The sequence below is a fragment of the Molothrus ater genome, chromosome 1 (assembly GCF_012460135.2).
Source record: "Molothrus ater isolate BHLD 08-10-18 breed brown headed cowbird chromosome 1, BPBGC_Mater_1.1, whole genome shotgun sequence".
NCBI lineage: Eukaryota > Metazoa > Chordata > Aves > Passeriformes > Icteridae > Molothrus > Molothrus ater.
The window spans coordinates 146059224-146086312 of NC_050478.2; the positions used below are offsets into that span (position 1 = coordinate 146059224).

Consider the following 27089-nt stretch of genomic DNA (forward strand, 5'->3'; position numbering starts at 1 on the left):
CGCTGATGGTGGCAGGTCTGTCTTGGAGCTGGCTGGCACTGGCTCTGCCAGATATGGGGAGAAGTTTCTGGCAGCTTCTCACAGAAGCCAAATTGTCACTCCCTTGCTACCAAAACCTGGCCAAGCAACTCCAACACACCCATTCTGCTGGCAAAGCTTTGAATCAATGCTGGTAAATGGAGAGAGCAGCTCCTGGGGACGACACAGTCCTGGTGAACTTCCAGGTTCAAAAATAGACAACATTTTTCTAGCACTTCAGTAAATAATTTTTGTGGCTTCATGTGCTCTGACCTCACAAAAGAGTACAATTATGCCATAAGAATTGTAAGTGCTACAATTGGTAGTAAAAAGCTCTTGTGCTGTGGCACCACCCAGGAGTTCAAGTCAACACCCAGCACAGGGGAGTGACCTGAAGAGAAATGGAAAACATCTCTGCGTGAGCAGGACTACACTCCAAACAGAAAAGGCTTCATGTGCCATTCATTTAAGGTTTGGAGATGCAACCTGAATAGCTAAACCTAAAGTCTAAAAAGAATGTCACTCTCTAGACAAACTCTGTGGCAAGTGAAGGGTGGCTGTTTCAGCTGGAGAAATTGATTGGCCTTTGACCAAGAGGTAAAAGGTATGCACACAGCATAGAGATTTTCTGATTTGGACCGGTTTTGATCATATCTTGGATTTGAACTCCCTCACTCATTCAGTCACCGTTAGATGAAAGGAATATTTGACTAATACCATCTGAACATGTATTTGAACAAGCTATCCATCCCTAAAATATTCTGTACTTTACTTTTAATACCCTGGGCCAACTCAGGTCCCAGAAAGTATTTTCATTCCAAATGGCAGTAGCAAAATAAATGCTATAAAGGCTAATCAAAAAGGGGAACCATTTCCAGAGCAAAGTGTAAAAACATTGACTGGCTCTGTAATCCACTGTGATATTTTGTCCCTTATTTCACTGCTTGCCCATAAAGAATATTACCAATGCAGGGCTCCTGTGGTCTCATTCTCATATATCTTTATGTGTTCCTGTAAAACACACTTGCAAGGTGTTTCATTTGGGTACACAACACAAAATGATCCCTTATTTTCCAGAAGATAACATTCTTGAACTGAAGAAAAACCTGAAGCAAGGCTTGCTCTATACATTCCTATTGTTTGTTTTCATTCCAAGACAGTGAAGACTTTTTGATCCCTTTAAATTTACCTAGGCTGGTAGTTATTTCCACTTTTTAGGAAAATTTGAAACATTTCAAAAACCAGGAAGAGCTCTGTGAAACATATTGACTATGATTTCTCTCTTTATCCCCCTTTAGCCAACTAGCCTGAAAAAATACTTTTATAGGGAATATAAAGGTCATTTATAGTGTTGTCAGAGACATTTATTTTGTTTTTCTGCTTTACTGGCAGCCACTACTCACTTCAAGCCTTGCACTGAACTTTTTATGAAGAATATGAATATGTGACTTTTTATGAAGAATATGAATATGTGACCTAAGAATAAGGAAATGTAAGTGATGATTTTGCTCTTATTTAAGATCCCATGAAAGATCATCCTACCAATTCCTTCAGAGTGAGCTCTGACAAGCATTCTTGTTAGGTGTGGTTCTGAATATAAAAAAGGTCTTTTGTCACTTTTTTCTGTTTTGCTGTCATTAAATGCCCAGAAACCTGGGGTGTCAGAGAAACCTTTGAGGTCAGCTGCCCTGTTCTTCCCACCAGGCTCATTCCCAATGTCTGGCTGTATTTTACTCAGTGCAAAACAAGAGTTACTCAAGAAGAACTTTAGATATTACCTTCCACGCTAACAGATCTTCCCAACATGATTAATTCTGTTATTTGACCTAGTATTTCTTTTCCTTGATGATTTTATTCCATGGTTTTGTTTGACACTGAGCTCTGCTCCTTCCCCTCTGGTGAAATCCTTAAACGTTGCTGATCAGGGTACTCACAGGCACTTTACAGAATCTCAGAATGGGCCAGGTTGGAAAACACCACATTGGGTCACCTGGTCAAACCTCTGCTCCAGAAGGGTCATCCCAGAGGACATGGCATGGAATTGGACCAGACCTGGTATCAGTCACAGACACAGCATTTTTGTCCATCAGTGTTTATCAAGAGAGAAACATGCTGGTTTCCTTTCTCTGCTTCAACCATTTTGAAGGTGGATGGGGTGGGGAACACAAAGGACTTGAACAGAATATTTTGTTTGGCAGATATCAAAGATCTGTAATTTGCACTGTCCTTTGAAATGTGTGGCACTGGTTTTAATCACTTAAAGCACAATAAAAGCAAGTTGAGACCAGGAACTCATGAAAGATCACCTTAATCACTTACCTGGTGGAACTATAGCAGGAATGGAAATGATACTGCATATTTATGTCCTAATAGCAAGTCTGATCCTCAGGATGAGCCAAAATACATCTCTGTGACTGAGTGAACATGAAAGTCTTCCCAGATTAAAGTTGCCCTCATTTCAAGGGAGAAAAAAGACAAATGGAGAAGGGCTGCTATTGATGGAAATAATGTCTGCTCTGATGGGAAAGCTGGAAATGCAAATTGAGAAGCTGTCAAGCCATGTGCAGCACCACTCAGTAACCTCACTGTCATTGTATCACAGAAGGGAACAGAACATCTGCAATTCACTGCAGGATTAACATTACCTAAACAAGCCACACTTTTGTTAATGATGCCATCTGCAAATGAGCTCATGTCACTCCCTGTTCAAACTTTCACATACAGCTCAAACGTACCCACAAATAGCAAAAATTGTAATCTGGTATAAAGAAATCCAACCATCAACACAAACCCAAATATAACCACCCATAAACTCTGTTTGTGCACATCATCTGTTTCACAAAGCTCTGCTCTGTGAGTGCTGATAGCAGTCATCCTTATTAACAGATCAAAAGAATTACAAAATAAAAATGAACCTTATTTTTATTCAATACTAGTAGCAGATTCCTCAATTGAATCTCACTGCTCTTACATAAATACAACTCTAGGTGTAGGTAAGACAAGACAGGCTTGCAGTCTTTTAGGGCATAGGATGTGTTGATAATTCTACCTCCATAAAAGATTAGGTGGGACTTGGGAAAGAAGTTTTCCTGAGTGGTCAGTCCCAAACATTCAGTATGCCTTTGTCCCAAGAGCTGGATTTTCACAAGGGCCCGAAAGGTAAAAGTTCCTCACTGGGTCAATTTCCACATTTCCATTGACATTTCACTGAACCTTCTGTGATCAGACTCCTCCACAGGTGAAGAATTCAAGCCAAATATCAAGTCTTGATCATGCAAGTTGAACACAGCTCCAAAAGATTCCCTCACACACCAGATTTTCTGCCCACTTGGATCTTAAATCATTTGAACAATTGAATATCTTGCAGTATGGTTTTTGCTACTTTGTTCCTTTCTCTACTAACTGTGCTAACAGGACTGTTCATTCTTGAGATGCAAGAGATTTTATCCTGTGTTTTGGGTTTGGCTTGTTTTTTTTTTTTAATTTGTAAAGCACATGTCCATGTTGTGAACAAATAATTGGAATGTGAAATAATTTTTCCTTTATTAATATTGAATGGTTGTAGATCATATTCAATAAAGCACTGCTAAGATGCTGTGTGGACTAAGAAATTTATAACTTTAGAAGAATTAAAAATATTGAAATGCTTTGAAAATCTGAATTGTATCAATGTCACTTCTGTAATCTTGTTGGAAAACATGCCATTAAAAAAACAACAATTTGTGCTATTTAAGTCATGGGAGACAGAGCTGGGGAAAAAAGACCTGAATTGAAAAGTATTTAAAAAATAATAATAAAAAAAGGAAGCAGAAAATTCAAGTGTTTATGATTTAGTATAGGAAAATGTGATATAGCTCACCAATTATATATCAAGACTTAAGTTACATAGGTATGTATGGCTGTGAAATACTAAAATTAAAACAAACAAAACCCCAAAACTTTGTCCAAATACAGCCACACCTCTTCCAGACAGAATTATTCAGTCTACCTGAAACAATGTACTTCAGAATTCTTGAGTGATGCACAGAAAAATATTTTTCTGTCCCCTTTTCAAGGAGGTTTTACAGTAAGTTCCCCACTATTACCACATGTGATCAAGAGGCTCTTCCAAATGGTTTTAACAGCAAATGGGCTGTTTCTGTAAATTGTAAGTTTTTGAGACTGCTTTCTTCTCTTCTAGATAACAGAAAGCATTGTTCTTGTAAATCAATGCTGAATTTCAACCAGTAATTACAAAAACACAGTTTCTTATGTGGATTAATCATACTGATACATTTGATGCATCACTTTCTGTCACATTACCAATGTTACCAAACATTTCATGGCTCATTCTTGCCAAGTTTACTGAACACACACAGAATCAAGCCTGACACCTGTGACCAGCTCTGGCCAGTGACACAAAATGGCAACAAGGTCTCCACCCTGCAAACCCAGCATCCCTGGGGCTCCTGGTAAACGAAGCTGCCACTGAAGTCAAGCAATTCTCAGTTCTTTTCCATTTTAACAAATTTAAACTCCCCACTGCCACAGCTAAGGGAGAAACTGTCACCACAGGTTTTGCACTCTGATTTTGTGCAGCACCAAGAGAACCCAGCAGACTCAGAAGATGCTGACAACAAACTCACTACATTGCATCTACTTAGTCAAAAGCTTTTTTCCACTTTTTTACCCAGGACACCCATAAATAAGTTAAGTCACATAGAAAATTCTGCCCTTATTTCATGGTGGTACTTTCTTGGTAAGAGACTACTAACTGGTGGAACAACTTGTCAGAGTCAATGCACACCAGTCCTTTTTAATTAGCTACAAAAGGGAAACCAACACTTAAGAAATTGAAGCATTAGAAGAAAACATTAGACAATTTTTAATTTATTAATAATTTTTATAGCTCAAATTTAAAAATATTAAACCAGAAACAATTCAAGATTCATGAAGAAAAATCTGGAACTATGTACATGCATAATTAAGAATATCTTGATTCTCATCAATATTTACTTAAGCTTTTTGTACAAACTTTTTCACACTGTCATATTTACAAGCATGTCTGTTTAAAACCTATGAACATACATCTCTTATAGCATTTACAAATCTTTTGAATATATTTTTTTTCTTAAAAACAAAAGAATATTTCCTTGATTTGACAGTTTTGGTTTCACCTTATGATACTGGACAGGCATTTATTCAGTGGGATGGAAACAGTTATCATTATTCAAATAGCTAAATAACAGTCATCCTACTGATACCCAGAATTATCACATATGGCTTTAAATACCTCCCAAACTCAAAGGATCATCTCACAGGTATAAACTACAGTCCATCTGTGGTGTGTTTCTAATTAAATCTTGAGCCTTTGCTTGGGCTAGATCCACAACTCAGCAGACACTTTCTAAGCATGAACTCAGAGCTAAGAGGCCCTTTTAAATAATAGAAAAAACAACTTTGCTTCCAGACAAGTCAAGAACATACGAAGCATGTATAAAATGGGATGTATGGGCTTTTCCAGACACTCTAGCTACCTTTACAGATGGTTTTTGTCATGGGATACCACAGTTTTGAACAGACAATATTTGTGCGAATTTACAGGAATCAAGTGAGAGATCTTCTAAGAAGGGGAAGAATACTTTTTCCTTAAAAGCATTTTCTAGAAAAAAAAGTCTGAGAAGGTTTTGCACATAATACATCTAAGTTACTGATACAACCCAACCAGTTAGATCACAAATCAACTGAAAATTCATCAGCTTGCTCGCTTTTGGTTGGGACAAAAAAACCCCAAACCTCTGGCTTTGGCAAATCAAGAAATCATCTCCTTTGAGCATTGCTCTCTAGAGCTCCTGCACTGATTCTTCCACAGCTTGCTCCTCCACAGGCTGCACAGCTTCCTGAACATAGACAATGAACTCTGAAGCCTCCCCACCCTGGGTATAGACAGTGACTGTCTCGATGCCCTCCACCTCATCCGAGGACACCACCAGGTGATGCTGCTCCGACAGCTCCACCGCCGCCTGCTGCAGCGTCTCCTGGATCATCAGCGTGTGCTTGGCTGCCTGCTCCTCTTCCTTCACCTGAGGGAGGAGACAGGGGAGAGCTCACAGAAAGTTCACCTTGCCAAGAAGTACCTGCTGTTGTGATGATTAATGGAAGTACAGCACACAAATTAGCAATCACACAGTTTTGAAAGAAAATGGCAGTTTTGCAGAAAATGCGAGCACTTTTGATTGATGAGTGTGTAGCTAGGCAAAATACTGAAAGCATCAACACAGCATCTCAGTTCTGGGCACAGAGAGCTGCAAAGTTTCAGGAACACTGGTCTTTAGAGACAGCTTTTATCTCTCAGCAGTCACTCATTCAAAACTGCTTTTATTTAAATAAATCTGAACTCCATCAATTCCTCTAGTGGCACTGAGTTGAGAACCCATCCAAAACTATGTGAGAAAACACCTACTGTACCCACCTTTCTCTTCCTCCCTAGTCAGTGGCTGCTCTTAGAAGTGCAAATTTCACTGTAAACCTTAAGGGATTTTATTAGAAAAATGTGAAATATAAATATCACTGAAATAGGTTCCTAAGGCTTACTGTTTGTGAGGCAGCAATGTTTACATTATTGAAAGCAGAGTGACAGAAACAAGTGAAAATAAAGGATTTTTTACTGAACATTTTGCTTCTTGTCAAAATTTTAAAAAGTAACACAATCTGGTATTGAATTCCAAATTCATACAAGTGCCTGTCAATTACTGAAGTACAGTACATACTAGAATGCAAAACCAAATCTTAATCCTCTAGCAGACCCATATAAAATTCCTATGCAAAGTACTCCAGATAAGTATAAATAAATCATGAAAATGTAAAGTGATATGGAAGAAATTCTCTGAAGTGTTAGTGATAAAATAATCTACTTTTAAGGAGAGAATGGAGCAGTGATTTTTCAGTATGCAGGGCATATGCAAAAGCATTTGTTAGGGGAAGGTGTCCCTACCAGGAAGGTTGGAATGAGATGATCTTTATGGTCCTTTCCAATCCAAACCATGCTAGGAATCCATGGTTCTGTTTGCTGGAGCACAGTGTGCTCCTGCAGCACTGAACTCTGAAGTGATCTTAGAAAGAAGAGGTCAGACATGGTAAATTCTATGAAGTGTGGAATCTAAGTTACAGAAGTTAGAAAGGGCCAATTTTTTTTTTTTTTAGTTAGAAGCTGGCTCAAAAGTAAACAGCAGCAGCACAATTGAATTCAAGTAAATATAATTAAGATCATTAATGCTGTTTAAGAGGGGAGTGGAACAGAAGGGAAGAACTACAATGGAGATTCCAAGGATGTGTTTGGTCCCTTAGAGACCAGCAAAGTGAAAAATAGGCTCTATATGTTTGTTTTCCTGATGCTCTTTTCTCATTTAGTTTTTTTCCCTAAGCAACCATTATCTTTGTTATACAGTGACTTTGCTTCTGACTTTTCTATTTCGTGTTTAAAATACCTGTCAGAAGATTTCAGAGATTCACAAGCCCCTTAGGACTTCACAGCATTCTGAACTTTCACTCAACTAATAAGGCTATAGAAAGCTTTTTCTTGAACAATAACAAGTATGTCCAGGTGTTAAATTATTCAGAGGGCCCCAAGTCAGTATGGCTGTAATATACTAATGAAATATATGCAGATTTTATTTGGTGAAAGATTTAACATCTAAAGGGAATCTGGCCATTGTCACTGACCTTAATGCAACAGCACAGTCGTACCCACCAATGCCCACTCTGGCTTCATTGCACAGGATTCATTTTATAGGGAAAAAAACACAGGAGTGGAATGAAGTCCTTCTCACATTCTGATTCTTTTATCAAACATATCTGAGTGTTTTATTTGAAATATTCTTTAAACAGCTCCTGCTGAAGTTCAAGCTCAGCACCTTACACAAGTAGATGATGCTGGATGTTTTTCTTGACACAGTAAAATTTGCAACCAGCCTCAGAAAGAACAATTTATGTTGTCTCAAAATGCAGGTTATCATAGAATAAAAGAGTAATAGACTCAGAATGGTTTGGATTGACAGGGAACTTGGAGATGATCTAATTCCAACCTCTCTGCCATGGGCAGGGTCTCCTCCCACTCCCTGTCCAGCCTGGCCTCGAACACTCCCCGGGATGGGGCATCCACAACTTCTCTGGGCAATCTGTTCTCATGTCTCACTACCCTTTGAATAAAGAATTTCTTCCTAACATCTAATCTAAGTCTCTCCTTTTTGAGCTTATAAGCAACCCTCCTTGTCCTTTCCTTATCTGTCAAAAAATCACTTGCTCTTTTTATAAGGCCTTTTCACCCCTCACTAACGGAAGCTTGAGCCTCTGCGAAAAGCAAGGAGCTAAATAATGAAAAAAAACCATAGAACTGTAAACTTGTGTCTCTTGCTGCTCCTTATACACCCCTTTTTATTTTTTAATTATTGAAGAAACCCTAAATCCTACTGAAAGCAACTGAGCTTTAGTGAATTCTTATCCCAAACTCCCTTTTCATAACTGTCCTCTCCTCTTTCCTGAGGGTGCTTGCTCCACTGTCAGCTCTGTGGAAGTTAAGGACATACACTAGATCTGCTAATGAATATTGCAACAGGCCATGAAAAGTCTAATCACCATTGAATTCAGATAGGAAGCTGCAGTTAAAAATGTTAGATAATTAGAATCTCACAGCTTGTTATGAATCAGCTCACAATTACAGCCCTTGATGCTAGAGATCCTCAAACAAATACAGAAATAGGGGTGTCTAAAATGTGGCCCTATAATTATGCAATATACACTAATCCCTCTTATTTTAGTGCACTACACATAACCCTCTGACAACATGCCTCAGGCCAGAAAAATTACACTACATTTGCTAAGAGCTGCAAGAATGCACAACACAGTATGAGATGGCTCTCACTGTTGTCACTCTAAATCAAAACCCATAAATAATTTTAAATATAGCTTTGTGAATGTACATAAATAATGAAGAGAGGAAAATAAATAAAGCATAGTTGACACAAAAATGAAACTAAAGCAGAATCTCATTCAATTCAATAGCAGCAATCTAATACTTATTCAGTTTTATATCCTTTTGAAATGAAAATGGCCAATAAAGAAAGTTAATTTAAACTCCCTACCTGACTTTATCGATGCGGGTTTATTACCCTTGTCATGCAGGGTAAAGAAAACTAATGCCTTTATTTCTGGTGTTTCTAGCTTCCAGTATCTTTTTTGGACAGCTATCTGTAATCCTTTTAGTTTGACAAATCACCACATTATATGGGATATTTACATTTCAAATCAGTTCAATGTTTACACGCTTCTGCTTGGTTCCTATTAGATTGTTCCACAGGGAATAATCTCAAATGTTAATTTACATCCCTCAAACTGATGAAACAGTGGGACAGCTGCCATCTGAATGAACGAAGTCACCACACTCAATTCTCTTTATTGGCTTCTGAAATCTTTTGAAGAGCAGCATGCAAGACCTCTTTTCTGTTTGAGAGTCAGGTGAAAAGCATCTGTCTGCTTATCCTTCATTAAAGAATGCCAGCAAGGAGCTGAAGCCACACACAGCTGGCACATTAAATCAAGTCAGTACCTGCATAAATATTCTTTATTAACTAAATCTGTCTCTCGCAAAAGCCAATGGGACTTTCAGCATCATGTTTTCATAAGAAGCTCAACATCTCTCAAATCCAAATATTCTTAATTTACATGTCCAAGGACCATCCAAATACATGGAAGTATTCATTATAAATGGGTCTCTCTTAGAGGAATCTCTTTCTCTCAAAACAAGAAAGTATTTTTAAATTTGAAATAAATGAATTCAAGCCATTGAGGAAAACATACTTCTTTCCTTTCCTGAAAAGGAGTAAGAAAAAATATTTGCATTAAGATGCTAAAGCCTTTTCCCTAGTCTAGAGCTCATTTTGTGAAATAATGTTATATTTTACATGAAGTCAGCAGGAGTTCCAGGTCCATTGTGCTCAGAATAGTTTTGCTGGGCCTGTCCCCAAATCCTCAGTGGAATCTCTCTCTTGATTTCAGATTGAATGCTGCTTTTCAGTTCACCATGAAGCAGAAAAGTTAATCACAGAGTTCGTTCAGAATTCCAAAACCTTACACTAGGCTGCAGATACTCCTATTTATATCATAAAATATTAGTAAGAAAATATACAAAATATCTGCAGAAAGGATTAAAATGAAAGCAATTTAGATCACAGAGAGCACCTGATATGTGATGTGTCAGCTGACATTGGTGTCCATAAGCTTTGTTCAGCATCATTTGAATAATTTCAACTCTTTCTCAGTTCTGGTTTACATACAGTTATATTGTGTGAAAAAGACACACAGAATACTCTGTAATTTGATCATCTGAATCTCTATAATGACCTACAAAACAAAGACAATCTGGTGCATAATGGTTTTGGAACAATAAGAGGCTTTAGTATGAAAGAGTTGCTTTGCATAAAATAAAAACAGCAAGGGGACAAACAAATCTTCAAACTGTTGATGTAGATTTTTAAAAAGTTATAGCAATTGGCTGGTTGAATATATCTCAACAGGGGGACTGTGGCTGGACATGGCACTCATATGGCAAAATGCTGGGTCACCCCACCTCCTTTTGAGGCAGAATGGCAACACTACCATTGTTTTAGGAGGTCCAAGAGGACAGTGATCTTGACTGAGATTTTATCTGTCCCTTACAGAGACGAGAACTCCTCAAAGGCTGAGGAAACAGGGCCTCACTGCCCCATTTATAACTTTCCATTGCTGTTACTGCCACAGGAAGCATCAGACTGCTCTGTGTTCTAAAGCAACTACAAAACTGACAATCAACATGCACATAACTGCCTGTACTGGCAAATTTTCTAGATTACCACCAGCACCCATCATCACATCAGGACCAAGCCAAGCAGACGGAAATACAAGGTGTGCTGCTGAAGCACAATGCTCAAGCAGCCTCCGATGTGACAGCCATGCTAATAATAGGTATTTACTTTTGAAGATGTGCTATGCTATAAAATTCTCTTCTGTGATCTGCTTTGAGCTGATGTATAATCTTTGCTCTTTCTTCCTACTACTGTCACTTTGAAGAAAGTGACTTACCATGGTAGGTTTTTACTGGAGCCTGAAGAGATCACAGAATAAAAGGATAAAAGCAACTAAAATAAAGGGTGAAACACATGGAAACCCAATATTTTCTGGTTATCTTCTGATAGAGATCTGTTTAGTTATTGTAATAGCTGATATACTTATTCTCCAGAACACATTATGTCTAAGTTAAAAAAAGGTTACTGTCCTTTTCAGAAATAGATTTAACCTTTCACTTCAGTCTATGGAAGTAGTAAAAATGTCAGTCCTGTCTCATCTTTCTGAGTGGATGGAAAAGAAAGAGAATTCAGCAGCCAACTACTGCACTTTATTGTTAATATTTATGTAGCTTTGGATCAGGACCTGGATTGTATCAGCTATGCTACATGAAAAGAGTAGTTCATGCCCCAAAGGCCTTATAATTTCAGTATCATTTCAGCATAAAACAAGACAAAGCAAGCAGACCTAGAAAAAGGGAGGTGAGAGAGTAAAACATAAATGAGACAGTGGTAGTTCAGTGTACCAGGCATTAGTGTCAATATACAACAGGTTATTCACAGATAATTGCTGCCATCATATTTTTGACAAGTAATTGAGAGAAGACAATGAGGTACAAATTGCTCCTCATTAAAAATCCACACAACTAAGCACAATATGGAAGATGGCATTAGAATTTTGTTTTAAAAAAGTAATAAGCAACTAAGTCTTCATGGACTGAGCAAATGTAGGAGACAAAATCTTTACAGCTAATGAGAAATAGGACTCTAAGTCGGAAAGGAGTAAAAAATTCAGGAAGGGAAAATAAGATTTTGTTTGATGTGGCATAAAAAGGAACATCAAGTAAACAGGATAAGAGAAGGCAATGACAAGAAGAGGAGAGAAAGTAATCTTAGAGGTTTTTTCTGAAAGAATACAAAAGGGATAAAACATAAGCTCTGAATGTCAGAAAAAAGATTATCAGAGTTAACTGAAGCATAAAATAATGATGGCTTGGGCAACCATTGTAGCTAAAAGGTTGAAATGAGAAACCATAGAGGAGTCATCATTCAGAACAAATTGGCACCATTTAGGTATTCACCTGCAGGCAAGGCCCAACAACCTTCCTGAGGAGGAAATCAGCTCTCTGGCTTGAGAAATAGGAAAGACATCCCACAGAGCTGAGAAATAAAGTGGAATTCTGATGAACAACTGTGCAGAAAGGCTGATATAATCACCTTATAATAATAATAATAATGACTAGTGATTAACACAAACTTCTCAGCCATCTTCAGAGTGAGCTGTAAGTGATGGTTCTAGAGCACACAAACACAGTGCAGTATCACAGGCCTAAGAAAAATGAAATTACCAGCAAATTTGTCCATCACTATGTACATGAGAAATACCCTAAAAAACAGATAACATGCAACCAAATTTAACTGGTTACTACAGTGCATACCAATGTAAACCTTTGGTTTGCAATCCAAAATTCTACTGCTCTGTAGCAGTAATTTGATGCAAAATAAAAACTCATATTTGGACAGAGAACTTTCCATGCTTTCTACTCTTTGCGTCAAAGAGATATGATAAAAGAAATAAACTGCATTTATGAAAAAAATAAATTAATTAAATCAGGTAACATCTTGCTGCCATTAAACATTCCTGCTAACAAACACTAGAAATGGAAGAGCAACAACTAGAAGAGAAACTAGAGCTGATGGACCAAGAAGAGGAAATGCTTTTGACGTTCTGGTCCATGCACTGAGGGATTAAGGAACTAAGCTTTTAAGAACATTCTTCATATATTGTGAAACCAAGAATAGGCACTTTGAATATTGTTTCCCTGAGAGTTACTTACAGCACTACACACTGAAAGAATCTCCTCTGCAAAAATAACATATTAGGGCTGTTCATTTATGAAGCTGATATTTCCTCACAAGAAACTCATTATTTAAATCAAAACGTTGAACTTGGAAGAAACTTTTTTATGGAACAATTAATATCCTTGTCTGATGTACATTCTAACTGAAAGAAACAACTAAATAACAAGGCAGTTTTTAGTGAAACACTATCTCTATTCTAGTTAACACACAGATTTTGTGTGAAAAACCAGTCTTTGAGCAGAGGCCTGCAGAGACTGTAAATCAAGGGTGTGTGTGATACTGGCCTGACTGCTTATGCTTGGCATGTAAGCCAGGAAAACAGTCCACCCCTATAAATAATGGATTGAACAGCCTCTTCTAGTAAAATAAACAAAAAACCAAATGAATCAATCTCCACCCTAAGGCACAAGGGCAAAAGTACATCTCTAACAGGACACAGAGAGTGGAATGTTGTCCTAGGGTGACGTTATGATGCTTGTATCCCCATTCATGTGTTCTGTTAATGTTGGATATTATGTTCTGTACCTTTAAGACTGGCTCTGAAGAGGGAAAGTTTTCTTTTGGTTTTCTTATCAGCCTGGCGGGACACAGGGACTGCAGCTTTGGCTTTTTCTGCTTTTGCTTTTCGCTTTGCTCTCTCTCACTCTTGCTTGCTTCGCTTCTGCTTGCTTTTGCTCATTAGCTAGTTTAGCTAAACTGTCCAATTTCTTCCTGGACTGTTTCTCCTTTCCTTTTTCTGACCATTTTGAACCTGCTCCGGACTGGGACCTGGGAACACCGAGAGTTTGCCCCTTGTGGCTGCAGCAGCTGCCCCAGCACAGGAGGGACTGAGAACAGAGCGACCACCCCCAGGAGAGACTTTCTGAATTTGTCACCTTTTTCAGAGCAGTGTCATCTGGTATTGTTCATTCTGTGTGCTGTGGGTGCTGTGCCTGTTAAATAAACAGGTTCTTTCCACTCCTCTCCGAGGAATCCTTCCCAAACAGGTTGGGGGGAGGGCCTGCGTGGGTTTGCTTTCTGGAGGGGCCCTCCTTTGGAAATTCTCCTCCAAATTTGCCCTAAACCAGGACAAATGTCAAGAAAGGGAAGTCTCCTGTTTCACCCCTCCAGTCCCTTCACCTTCCCATGTGCTCTTCCCACAAAACTCCTTTCTCCCCAGTCTCTTGCCTGTATTTACCATCCACTATGAAGAGTATTTCCTGGCTTTTGTAAGCATTTATTAGCCTCTTTCCTAGCTGTTCTTCAAACTCAGCACTCTTTTCTCTCTCCTTTTCCCCACCTTGCTCCCTTCTTCCTCTTTAAGCAGAGCAGAACAACTCAAATGTCCTGCCATGAAGAAATATCTTCATCAGCTCTTTGACAGAGAGATCCAGAGTGGATCCCTAGTAACTGAACAAGGATGGACTTCTCCTGCCATGCTGTGATCAAACCTTCAAAGGGGATTTTTGCCAGTTTCAGATCATATTGGCAAAACTTCACATTGCTAGCTTTTTTTCCTCAGGCATTTGATGAGATATTTATATTACACTCCATAGCAGCTACATATTTTCAGAGCTCACACAACTGGATTTATCCCAAATTAGAAAAAATTTAACTTTGATAACAGATTAGTATACTTATTCACAGGCAAAATTAAGATAAAATCATTTCAGGCTCCAGACAAAACCTTGGAAAGGTCTCATACACATGACACTAACAGAGCCAACAATGATTCCTAATTACCAAACATAATCCAAGGTAAGCAGAGCTAACTTTGCATTTTTGGGATTTAAAATCATAAGTTGAATCCCAATTCTGGCTGTAATTGGTTACTACTACATTATCAAAGCCTTTTCTTTAATATAATCATTCGTATAAACAAGAAATATAAAGTTTCCTAAGTCAGAACTGAAATTTTGTTCTAGACATGCATTTCAGGAGCTGTGAAGGACAATCTGATCTTGATTTCACCTCCAATATAATGTGTATTTATAATTTATTGTACTTGCTTTAAGACTACAAGCAGAACAATAATTTAATAAGAGAACTCCTCAAACTTGGTATCCTTTATGTCCTGTGACCTAGTAGAAAACAATTTTAAATTTACACCATTTAGACCTAATTAATACACCAGATATCTTCCAAGATGCTGAAAAGGACTCAGGGATAAATACAGAGTTTGTTTCTGGAGGCAAAATTCTTGCATTAACCTGAGGCTCTACAAGCACAGCACACTGAAGGTATGTGAGCACACAGGTTAGGGAAGTGCTAAAGCATGAGCATAGCAGGATTACTGAGACATACAGCTGGATTTATACAAGATTTTAAGGATAAAGTGTAAATGGGAATTTTATTAGTTAAAAGTAAGGACATGGACATCTGTATGAGAGATAAATTTCCAGGGAGGAAAGAGGAGACAAAAATAGAACACTATAGTGTAACACTTACAGCAAAAAGAAAAAATCCTTTTGAAACATTCTAGTAGCTTAGAATTAAAAGAAATTTCTTGGTGCAAATAGAGAAATATGAAGGAAACTTCCAAGGGCTAGCTAGAAATGAGATTTGAAAGTAAGAACTGATATAAGAAATGGGTAATGTATGTCCTTAGAGAAAAAGAAAAAAACAAACAGCATAAAAATCAGGACAACTACAATAAATGTTGTTAAGTGAAGAAAAAATGGACCCAAGCTGCTAAGCAAGGACTCTGTGAGGCCATTAAAGAGCAGGAGTGAAATTCAGTGACAGATGATGTCGATAGATTGCTGACACCCTGAATGAATTCTTTGTCTCACAATCCACAAGAGAAGCTGAAGGTCACAGAAGAAAGTGTGGAATACATTTTCCAGTAGGAAAGTGAAATATGAACATATCTAAAGGTCACTTCAAGGTTAACAATTAGGAACCTATGATAATTAAAACCCAACCAAATCATAGCTACAAATGAGAGATATCCCACAGAAAGCAACTCAGCATTGAAGAAAAAACCTGACAGCTTCTAATAGGGAAGGATTAAAGTCAAGCTAATAACATTTAAAGACTTTTTTTCCCTCAGATTAAAATTGGGTGTGCCTGAAACTCTGGAGCAATTTTCTGGTTGGAAGACAAAAGCTGGAAAGTAACTACAGCTGTATAACAGACCAGATTGATAAAAACACAATTTCTATAGAAAAAAAAAAGAAAAAAAGAAAAGAGAAAAACAAAAAGAAAAATTTTAAAAACCTAGAAGATTCTAAAGGGAGGGGATAGCAGGGAAAAAAAGAAAAGTTAGAAAGAGATCTGTGCTCTGAGAATTCAATATTTCATTTAATACAGGAGTGGTGCTTGATATCACTGAGAGTCACTGATGTATACTGGGCAAAAGAAGTGATTAAGGCTTAGCAGTCTGCAAACTCAAAAGGCTAGAAATATGGATTGAAAAGTGAAGAAGAAAATTAATTTGGAATAGAAATATTTACTTAGAAAAAGTTACCAATAAATTCAGAGTGTCCAACAAAGAAGTCAATAGATTTTATGATGACTCACATATTGATCAGAGTTAATACCTGTATATTTAAAGTTTAACACTCAGATATCAAAATATTCTCTAGGCAGCTCTCCTTCAGCAGCCACTTACTCCTATACCTTTAGTAAACAGCCTCAAAAGATGAATTTCTTTAGGGAAGAACTAATTTCAATAATATTGACAAACACCAATTGCTAATACTGCATTCAACCCCTAAACAGGGCATCTCTACAGTACAGCATGCACATTGGTAGTGGCTATACTATAAAAGTTGTTTTGAAACTTGCACATAATTGGACCACACAGTCTCTTCTCTTTAATGACTGAATTTAGTTTTCAAGTTTGGGTATGTTATTCTGCAAAAAAGCCCTAAACTCTTACACGGTTTCTAGTCAAAATACCTGTTAAGTATTGCAAAGGAACATCTGAAAATGCTCTGACTCCAAATTCTGCCTTGTTTTGTGACATTTGGGCAGCAAGGTTAGGAATTATCCAAGTACTTCAAAGACCATGAACTTCTCACTTCTGTGGAGCTCTCATGAACTCAGTGTTCAAAACACTACAAAAAGTGCTGAACTCAAAAGTTAGTTTCAGCACTCACAATAATCAGTTCTGGTTTATTTAAATAAAAAGAGTTACTTAAACTCTTTGGGAAGTTAAAACTTCACATGTACTTTTCTTCCCTCACCTGTCAACCCCTGAGTGCAGAGACCCCAGTGAATCAGTGGGGAAAGGGATAAGCAAAGAGCTGTGCTGAAAGAGAAGGAACAAGCAGAGTTTAAAGAACACTGAGAGGAGAATGAAAAATGGAAATTAGCAGACACCTGTGAGGAGGAAAGCTAACTGAGCAAAAGTCTTGATGTTTGAACCCAATAGGCACCTCAAGTTGAAAATTATTTCCTTTTGTTTGCTGCACCAAGGACCACCTGAATCTTTTAGATGATAATGGCATTAAGTGTCTGCACAAAATATAAGTACATTATTTTATAAAACCTGAAAACACCTAAAAAAAGTTGTATTGTCACACATATACCTACATACACAAACAGGTGTATTTATTCATTCATATTTTATATACACACAAAACTATATGCACTTTTAGATTTATGAAGATATATGTGTATATATGTATAAACATGTACATGTGTGGGCATGTAAACACCCATACACACAACATCCAGTGAAAAATCAGGAAAAGTTCTCTATGTGTCTCGAATGATCATTTAAAATTTGTCCCTTGTCAAGTAATACCCATTTCACAGTAAATATATGAAAGTTGAATGTGGCTGGTTTAGAGAAGAAAGGAGCTCTTACCTGCTTCACCACTGTCACCGTGCCAGGTGCCATGGTAACGACAGAAGCCACTGCGGTGGCATCGTGGGACTCCGAACCCAACTCAATGATCTGCTGCAGGATGTTTACAGCTGCTGGATCCAGTCTTTCACCTTATCAAAAAGACAGCAGCCATAAGATCATCACAGGAGAACAGTTCTGAGGCTATGTGAATCAAACAGCACAGCCCTGACTCGCAGTGCTGTTGGTACAATTCAAAAAGCTCAATAATGTGACATTTTAATAACAGATATATGACAGGGAAATATTCACAAAACAAATTTGCCCAGGGAATGCATGAATCAGCAAGTGCAGCCTCACTGATCACTTCTATGCCTATTTGAAAGAGATCTAAAAGAGTACATTGAATAAAGAAACAACAGCCACAAGTCATAGCAGGAATTGCAAACTAGGAAGCTGCAAGACTTCACAAATCCGAATGTGTATTTACCAGACATTCACCCTACACAGAACCTGCCTGTATACCTATAACCATAACAGCCATTTGGTATTTTAGAAATCTGTGTTTACCCTCTGTCTGGTCCTCTGCAATACCCCTCAACCTAAATGAAGAAGTTTTATCACTAACCTGCAGAAGGAAAAGGGTAATTGCTTGGGAAAACTCATACTGATCACTTTATAAACACTGGATCAGAACATGTCTGTCCTTTTAAAAAATTCTCTGGTGTGTGCAGCCCTGCCAAAGGAAAGGGATGTTTACAAAAAAACCCAAACAAAATAGTTGTACTCTCACTTTTCACAAGGTGTGAAAGACCTGAATGCAGAAAAATGGTTTTTGTTATGGCCCACCATTCCTACATGCCCACTGTCAGCATGAGGGAGATGTCAGACAGGGCAAGAAACTGTCAGGGCCATGTAAAGCTGCCTTATATTTGCTTTAATCACTGTCAGAGACAGAAAAAAAGATAGAAAATAGAATAAATCTAATTTTCTAACTTAAACTCTTTTAAAGTGAGGTTGATACTGTGATAGTATAGGTAGTCTAGATCAGATAATTTAATTTCAAATAGAAAGTAATTATATTTTGTAATTTATGTAAGAAATAAGTGTTTTTAAGTAGTGAAAAAGGTTTGCTTGCTTTGGGTTTTTTTTAATATAAAACTGTCTTTAGACAAGATACCATTGCTTTTATACTAAGAGGGAATATGCTGGAAGAGTACCTGAAGTTGGATGCTCTTAAAAGAAGATTACTCAAGAAATTATAGCTTCATGTTTAAAATAAAGACTGCTATGTACAGTATATTCCATGAAAATATTTATTTTAATTTAGATATACAGAAGTTTAAAAAAGTTCTCAAGAAGTTTTCACTTATTCAGAATCTCAACTCATTAAAAGTAATATACAGAAACTGGCAGTAATGTAATTTAATTGCAACATGCTTGGAAAATCCATAAAAACTGAGAGTTTTTGACATTTATCTGTATTGTGAACTATAAAGACTACAATGATAAACAATTGTAAAATGCTGTCTTTTCATAACCAGGGCATTTATTTACATATATTAAAAAAAATTAAAAAAAAACACCCAGGAACACCTACTCTAGTCTCTGGTGTTTTAACACTCTCAGAAATCTGCGCATTTTTTTCTTTTCTCCTGGTTTTTGTTATTTATCACTTGGCAGACATTATCTAATACTATTCTTTTCCTTCTCAATCTGATACAGAAGAGCTCACTTAATTTTGTGTACCACCAAAACTGAGATTGTTAGTGCTGTCTTGGGAACATGGTAAATGAGCTATTCCACCATGTCACTCCTGCAGTCTTGCTGACTAAAGCCAGAGAAGGAGAAAAATAATAGCCAGAGAATTGTCATTAGATACACACCATCTACTCTGCCAAGATAGCTAATTTCACAGCATATTTAATAAAATAGGCAGGAAATTCCACACAGCTAATAATAAAGTGCAAAACAGGCAGTGATAAGTATTAATGACTTCAGGATATAGGAATTCATAATGAATTATAATTTCTCAATTATACTTAAAGCAAATATAACCCCCCAGAAGTAAGTTCTGGATGACTTATTTCATAATTTTTAATAGGAGATTACAGGAGGTTGTATATTGCCCAGTACACTCAAAAGAATTGGGTATTTTGGAATAAAAGGTGTATTTGTGTTCCACCCTAGGAGAAAGGTAACTTACTGTTCTCAGAAGTGTATCTGAGGTTCTGTAATGCAGCCACAGCAGCTTGAGTGCCTTGGACATCTTCTCCGGCCTCTGTGATATGGAGATACTGAGTGGATGCTTCTTCAGAAACCTCAGCAGTTAACTTGGAAACAAAGCCAAGGCATGAATAATCTCATTTCAGTGATTTAACAGCAATAAGGAATGAGTTTGGACAACAAATACTGCAACAGCTATAGTGGGTGAAACAGAATTCGAGAACAGTGCTGCATGGGAGACAGGATAATCATCCCATAGTGTTCCTCTGGATTCTACTTCAAAAGTTGTTGTCCTGACCTTATTTTTGTTGCACATTTATCTTAGAACTAACAACAGACTTGTACTGTACCCGGGTTTAGCAAAGATCTTTTGAGCAAAATGAATTTATAATGCAGATCTGCTAAAACACCTCAGAAGCTTGAAAAAAAATGGCACTTTGTTTCAGAAAAGTTATCCTTTCCAAAAACTATGTTTTCTTCAAGACAAGCTGTCAATATATATTCCTGCTCTGATGATATTCTATTGCCAATTCAGCAACAGAGTCATTCATGCACCCAGGATGTCCCCTTATTTTTCCAGCTTTGGGCAGCTACAGGGAAAGTGTACAGGTAATAATTTGGAATATGGATAAAGGACTTTGAAGGGTTACATTTTAAAATGTTGTCCTACTTCTTTGAACAGCTGTCCAAATAGAACCTACTTCAGTGTTTTTCAAAGACTTATCCTTCTGTGTGTAGATAATCAATAACTGTCAGACAAGACCTGCAGGTCAGCTCTTCCAAATCAGGCATTAGATTTGTGATGGGGGCCAGACTGAAATTTAGCAGAAGAGGCCTCAAACTGTGGGGGTCAGCCAGCTGCAGTTGACTCCTGACTTTTTCCTCTCACTGGATATCAAAATCAGCCTGCTTGGGCAGTGGAAGATACTCCTCTGGCCAACCATAATTTTTTAATGAAAGTGTCTAAATCTGTGGTTTTCCCATCAATTCTGCATCTCCAGGATTGAAGCTGAAAACACAGAACATATCATCAAAGACTTACTCTGCATAACATTGTAGTTTTTTCAGCTGATCAATTAAAAATTCAGTTTTCTAGATTCTAGCCTTCTCTAGACCAAGACATCAACTTTTTTCTTTAGCTTTGCTCATCTTACAGTTAACACCAGTGAATATTCAGCATATTACAAAATGCAGGAAGTTTTTCAATTTCCTTTTTTTTTTAATAAAGTTTTTACCCTTTCTGCTGCAAACAGAGGACTAGAAGCCTAAAATGCAAAAATAAGCATTTACAATGTTGTTAACCCTACCATATATTAAAATTTAACAGACATAACAAGGCATGCATTCAAGCAAAGATAAGATCCCACAACCTTCTGATCTTATATGAAGTCAGAACCACATTTTTTCACACTTCTTATTTTTATCCTTAATTTTAAAAAATCTTAGGCTTAAAGCCATTGTTATTTTGCTTTACCTCCCATTTGGTCTCCCCATCATTCTCCACCAACTTCATTCCATGCTTGTTTTTAAGATGTCTGTTGAACTCCCATTTTGTACCGTACACAAAGCTGCAAACAGGACACTTAATGCCACCTACAAGAAAACACAAATAAATTCTTTGAGTTATTTTTATATAAATTTTTTTTCAACACAGGAACAACCTGTTTAACTTGACCCCATCTCAATCAAGCCATGTAACTGTAAAATGTTTTCTTTTAGCCATTTGTCCAATATGAAATATGTTAACATTTAACATACACATCAGTGGATTACTTTAGTAATATTTTTTAAATGTGTCTTCTCTAATACAGCTGTTCTGATTTTCTCAAGTTTCAAAACCAACATTGTTTTTTTGTTGGTTTTTTTTTTCATTAGCAAAGTAAACTAGGAAGCATTAGCAATGTAATATTCTCTTTACCCAAACATTGTTGTACTTGAGGTTTATGTTAAAAGGCAAACTGTAAATAAAGTTTTCTGTCTACAAAATGATGCACAGCAAGAAGTTAGCACAATGTTTAATGTGTGAGTGTGCAGCATTACAGGTAAAAAACTAAGCATGGTAAAATCACGAGAATCCAATTTTTTACACAAGATTAAAGAGCTTTTACTTCTTTTGCTTATGAAAGTCATTTGGTCAAATGTCAGATCTCACTTGCTTGTAATTATACAAATAAGTATTTCTTTTTTTTTTCCTTCTATTGACTTAAGACAACATGAGTAACCTGCATGTGATAAATTGTTGCATTAGATGACCAGAACTCATTGTAACAAATCTAATAGCAGGAACTGCGCTACCACAAGCCTGACTTCACTTCATTGTGGCAAAAGATGATTCTCACCCATCATGTTCCAAGGCATCAAACACATCAAACACACCCACAGAAGCTGGATACAAGCCAAGACCTGGCTGCACAGTCCTTTATGAACAAGGCAATTAGAAAAAACATCTCATTTTACATTAATGAAAAGCTAGCATATGGTAACCAGGTGAAAAGAAACAACATTTTTATTTTGATAAAGCAGAAGGTAACTACACCCAGTCTCTAGGGTAATTTCATGAGACTTATAGTTACTACACCAACCCTCTTCTTTGCTAAGTCTTTACCAAACTTCACTGTTAGAGCAGATGCTAAATATTCCATCTCTAGGCAAAACTGAAGCAGTTTTTCCAAGGGAAACTCAAAAAGTTCAGATTAGACTAGATTAGATAATATTATCAGTTACAGAAAATGAAATTACATATTAATTTCACACCAATTGGTAGGATTAGGAAAAACACATTGCTGTGAAGCAGTGAACAACTTTTCTGCATTACTTGGATATCAAAATTATTATAACAACACACCAGGTAAATTAAATCTGTATTTTCTGTCATTATGACTTTAATTAAATAACAAGTAATAGAGGCATAGAATTCAACTGGTAATATATAACTCCATATCAGTGACTTGATATGGAAGCTCAGAAAAAATTATTTAATGACCTGAAATCTCCACAAGATAATTCTCATTTTTGTATAAAGAGAGCACGTGATGAGAGCTGTAAAACAGAACAGTGAGGCCACAACTGGATCCTCATCTATGGCCTGCACCAGCAGCTGCACAAACACAAACCAAAATGTGTCTCTTAGACATGTAAACAAAATGGTTATGGATGGGAGGGAGTATCAGTGAGGAGAAAAGAAACAAATTTGGGAAAATTGTATGTGACTTGCCCAGCACAAAGCAAATGAAACTATAAAATAAGCCATTAAATGAGCACATAGACAGGGCCTTGCAGAAAAACTACTGGGTAATGTACAATATTCTTGCCACCTTTGCAGAATGTATCAAATTCTTATGTTGTTTGTTTTCCTTTATTACTTTATAATACTAAAATAAATGTCAGATCATAGACTTCTACTTAAACAAAGAAACACACACACCCCCTGAAAAATCCCAAGCATTTCTCTGATCCTGGGTGATTCCAATTTCTAACCACAAGCCCAAAAATTAAATACTGCTGTCTATCCTTGGCAATGCAGTTACTCCAATGAACACAGTCCCTCTTCTATGAATCATTCATTTATTTATAAGCTCATTCTAGGAATCTTGGGTACAGTCCAGCAGTCTACATTCATATAAATATTTCCAATTAAGTTTATTTGCAGTGCCTGCAATGCAGTCAAAAACCAACTGAGAGTAGAGGAGATGAGCAAGTGTGAGGCAATTCACTCTGGGCTCAGTAAGTAACTTAGAAAAAGCAAAATACAATACAAATAGATATAGACAGCTTTTATTAGATATTAATCTTTGTTACTTTCCCTTCTCAATTTCTTTTCAAGCCTTTTTGCTTGCTGGTACTCTCTCCTTTTCCTTTTCATCTACAGTCCCTTCATTTCAAAGGATTTGTTTAATATCAGGCCTGAAAGGTCTTTTTCCTTTATATGAATATATGAATAATTTTCCAAAATTGCTTTTCAGATCTATGAATACAGTAATTTAAACTAAATAGAAGCTTGTCAGACAGCAAGGTGCAACTTCTGGCCCAAGCAGCTCAGAAGCCCACAGAATCATCCAAAGATTTGGGTTGGAAGGGACCTTAAAGATCATCTTGTTCCATCCCTGTGCCAATTGGCAAGGACAGCTTCCACTAGACCAGGTTGTTCAGGGCCTCATCCAACCTGGCCTTGAACACTTCCAGGCATGAGGCATCCACAATTTATCTGGGTAATTTGATCCAGTACCTCACAGTAAAGAATTTCTTCCTAACATCTATTACCCTGCATGATACCCAGGTGTCATACAGGACAAATATGATTTACTTGTCATACTGCAGAATGTGTCCACAGTGATCTGTTTGTGCTGTGTGAACCAAATACAGAAAACATGCTGATTTCCAAATCAGGAAAACTTTCATTAACTTCAATAGGATTCATGTTTATCACTTCCAAATGCAAATGTCTCCCACCAGGAACAATTCTCCCCATGGTGAGATACCAACACACTGAGAAAAATTGATGTTTCTATAGCATGATAAGGAATCTCTGGCCTTATTTGGAGCCCAGGTGCAAGATACATCTGATGCATCACAGGACAGGAAATTGAGTTGGCAAAGGAAGCTGCATGTGGGAAATCACACTTATTAATATAGCTTTCTTCATTACAGAGCCCTGAGAAGAGACACTGACTTCATAGCTCCTGCATGGATTTGATGCCTCATTACTACTCTAAAATGCCTGACTTTTCCACAGGTGAATGTGGAAAACAGGCACAGCACTACTGTCAGCACAGGAAATATAAATGCTGTGTAAGGAGAGGAAGAGAAAGAAGGATGCAAAGGCAGAGATGGAAAGAACAGAAAAGGCTGTTTCTGTGGTGAGGGACCTACAAGGACCATCCAGTCCAACTGCCTGACCAGCTCAGGGGTGACCAAAAGTTAAAGCTCTTATTAAGGGTATTGCCCAAATGCCTCTTAAACACTGACAGCCTTCAGGTATTGATCACCTCTCTGGGAAGCCTCTTCCACAGTTTCACCACCCTCTTGTGATGGTGTTTGCAGGGGTCTTAGGATGAGGGAAGAGACGAGATCTGACTCCATGTTTCAGAAGGCTTGATTTATTATTTTATGATATATGTTACATTAAAACTATACTAAAAGAATAGAAGAAAGGATTTCATCAGAAGGCTAGCTAAGAATAGAAAAGGAATGGATAACAAAGGCTTGTGTCTCGTACAGAGAGTCTGAGCCAGCTGACTGTGATTGGCCATTAATTAGAAACAACCACATGAGACCAATCCCAGATGCACCTGTTGCATTCCACAGCAGCAGATAACCATTGTTTACATTGTTCCTGAGGCCTCTCAGCTTCTCAGGAGAAAAAATCCTAAGGAAAGGATTTTTCAGAAAATGTGTCTGTGACACCCTCTCAGTAAAGAAATGCTTCCTAATGTCCAGTCTAAGCCTCCCAGGCACAGTTTTGAACCATTCCAACAAGTTCCATCCCTGGATCCCAAGGAGAAGAGCTCAGCACCTCCCTCTCCCCCTCCCCTCCTCAGGAAGCTGTCAGAGAGCAATGAGGTCACCCCTGAGCCTCCTCCAAGCCAGACAAGCCCAGAGCCCTCAGGTGCCCCTCACAGGACATGGCTTCCAGCCCCACCACCATCTTTGCTACCCTCTGGATACAGTCATGAGCCTTCACATCCTCACCTGGTGATCCCAGCCCTGAGCACAGCAGGATAATCCTCTCTTTTCCCTGCTGCTCATGCTGTGTTTAATGGTTTAACGCAGCCCAGGATGGGATTTGCCCTCTGGGCTGCCAGGGCTCACTGCTGGCTCCTGGAGAGCTGCTCCCAGCCAGATCCCTGTCTGCAGGGCTGATGTCCCCACTCAGACTGGTGCCAGGCATCCCTCCACCCTGGGGGCAGAAGCTGACGTTTGACCTTGTTAAATTTCATCCTGTCCCATGTTCCAGTGTGGTGGGAAGAGGATATCCACCACAGGAAAAAGCTAAAGACTCTTCTCTCTCATCTCACTCCAATGTCTCCATTTTAAGGCTACTCTTGCATCTCAACAACTTTACAGTTCTTTTGTTTCAGTGGAAAAGAATTACCTTCAGAAATGCATTTATCTGGCTCCCAAAGGGGAAGGAAAGCCTAATCAGTATAAGATTAATTTTCTTTGTTCCAAACATTGCAAGTATGATCCCTAATTTATACTAGGAGAATTCATTCTCTCATATCTATTCCTAGAAGTAGCTATAGACAAATAATTCCTTTCAGTGCTCAGATATTTGAGAAGTTAAACAAAGCTCCCCATGGTGAAGAGTTTTCCCTTCATCTGGGTGACTACAAATAGAGGCTCCAAGTACTGACCAAGCAAATATTACTTCCTTAAAACAACTGCAGGTTCCCCATGGACTTGTACTGCCTGTGAAAATAATCATAAGATTGCACTATATATTCCTACTCTGTTATAGATATTTACTTTGAAAATTATTTGGCTGGGGATTTTTTTTGACAAAAGGAAACAAAGAAATGTTATATAAAACCAACACAGACTGAGATTACTTATTGTAGTTATACATTTTCCCCTTATAGAGCAAGTTTAAAGGGAAAGTCTCCAACTGAGTTATCTTTCTCTGTGTCACGATTTCAGTATTTTAACAAGGATTAATGCCTTCAATAGATAAATGTTATGTGCTAGATTAATGATTTGAAATAGCATTTAGAAACAATGCAACCTTAGAAGAATTACATTTAATTCATTATCTAATACAATAGCATTATTTTGCTCTATTCCCTTCAACAAAATCAGAAACTGAAGATTCCAAAGGATGAAACTGTCGGTAGTTTCTACTAAAAAATAGGGAAAACACTTTCTAAAATTATAACAAAGAAGAAAACTTAATTTTACCAAGAATTAAAATATTTTCCACACAATTTAATACTTAATCTGGCTTTCTCCTCTTCTTGCTCAATATTCCTCACACCAGGCACTAGAACTGAAGGAGCTTTACACCCATAAATGTACCTGACTGTATAATCAGTTGTTTGCTTTGGTTCATCTACCCAGTGTGTAACAGCAAAGTTACTTATGGGAGTCAGACTAATCCTAAATTAAACTGTGGTGATTTCTGCTTTACTAGTAATACA

At 37.6% G+C, this 27089-nt stretch overlaps 1 protein-coding gene across 2 annotated transcripts in view; it reads right to left on the reverse strand.

Moving 5' to 3' along the window:
* Nucleotides 1–4871: 4871 nt before the first annotated feature.
* Nucleotides 4872–27089, reverse strand: part of ZFAT (zinc finger and AT-hook domain containing) — a 77186-nt gene continuing 54968 nt past the window's right edge. For both annotated transcript variants that reach the window (XM_036378765.2, XM_036378766.2), the window contains 4 exons: nt 21431–21549; nt 19937–20063; nt 17752–17882; nt 4872–6080 (listed from right to left, as the gene is read on the reverse strand). In XM_036378765.2, coding sequence (XP_036234658.1) covers nt 5841–6080; nt 17752–17882; nt 19937–20063; nt 21431–21549 — 617 coding nt within the window. In that variant the 3' untranslated portion in view covers nt 4872–5840. The remainder of the gene's footprint in view (nt 6081–17751; nt 17883–19936; nt 20064–21430; nt 21550–27089) is intronic.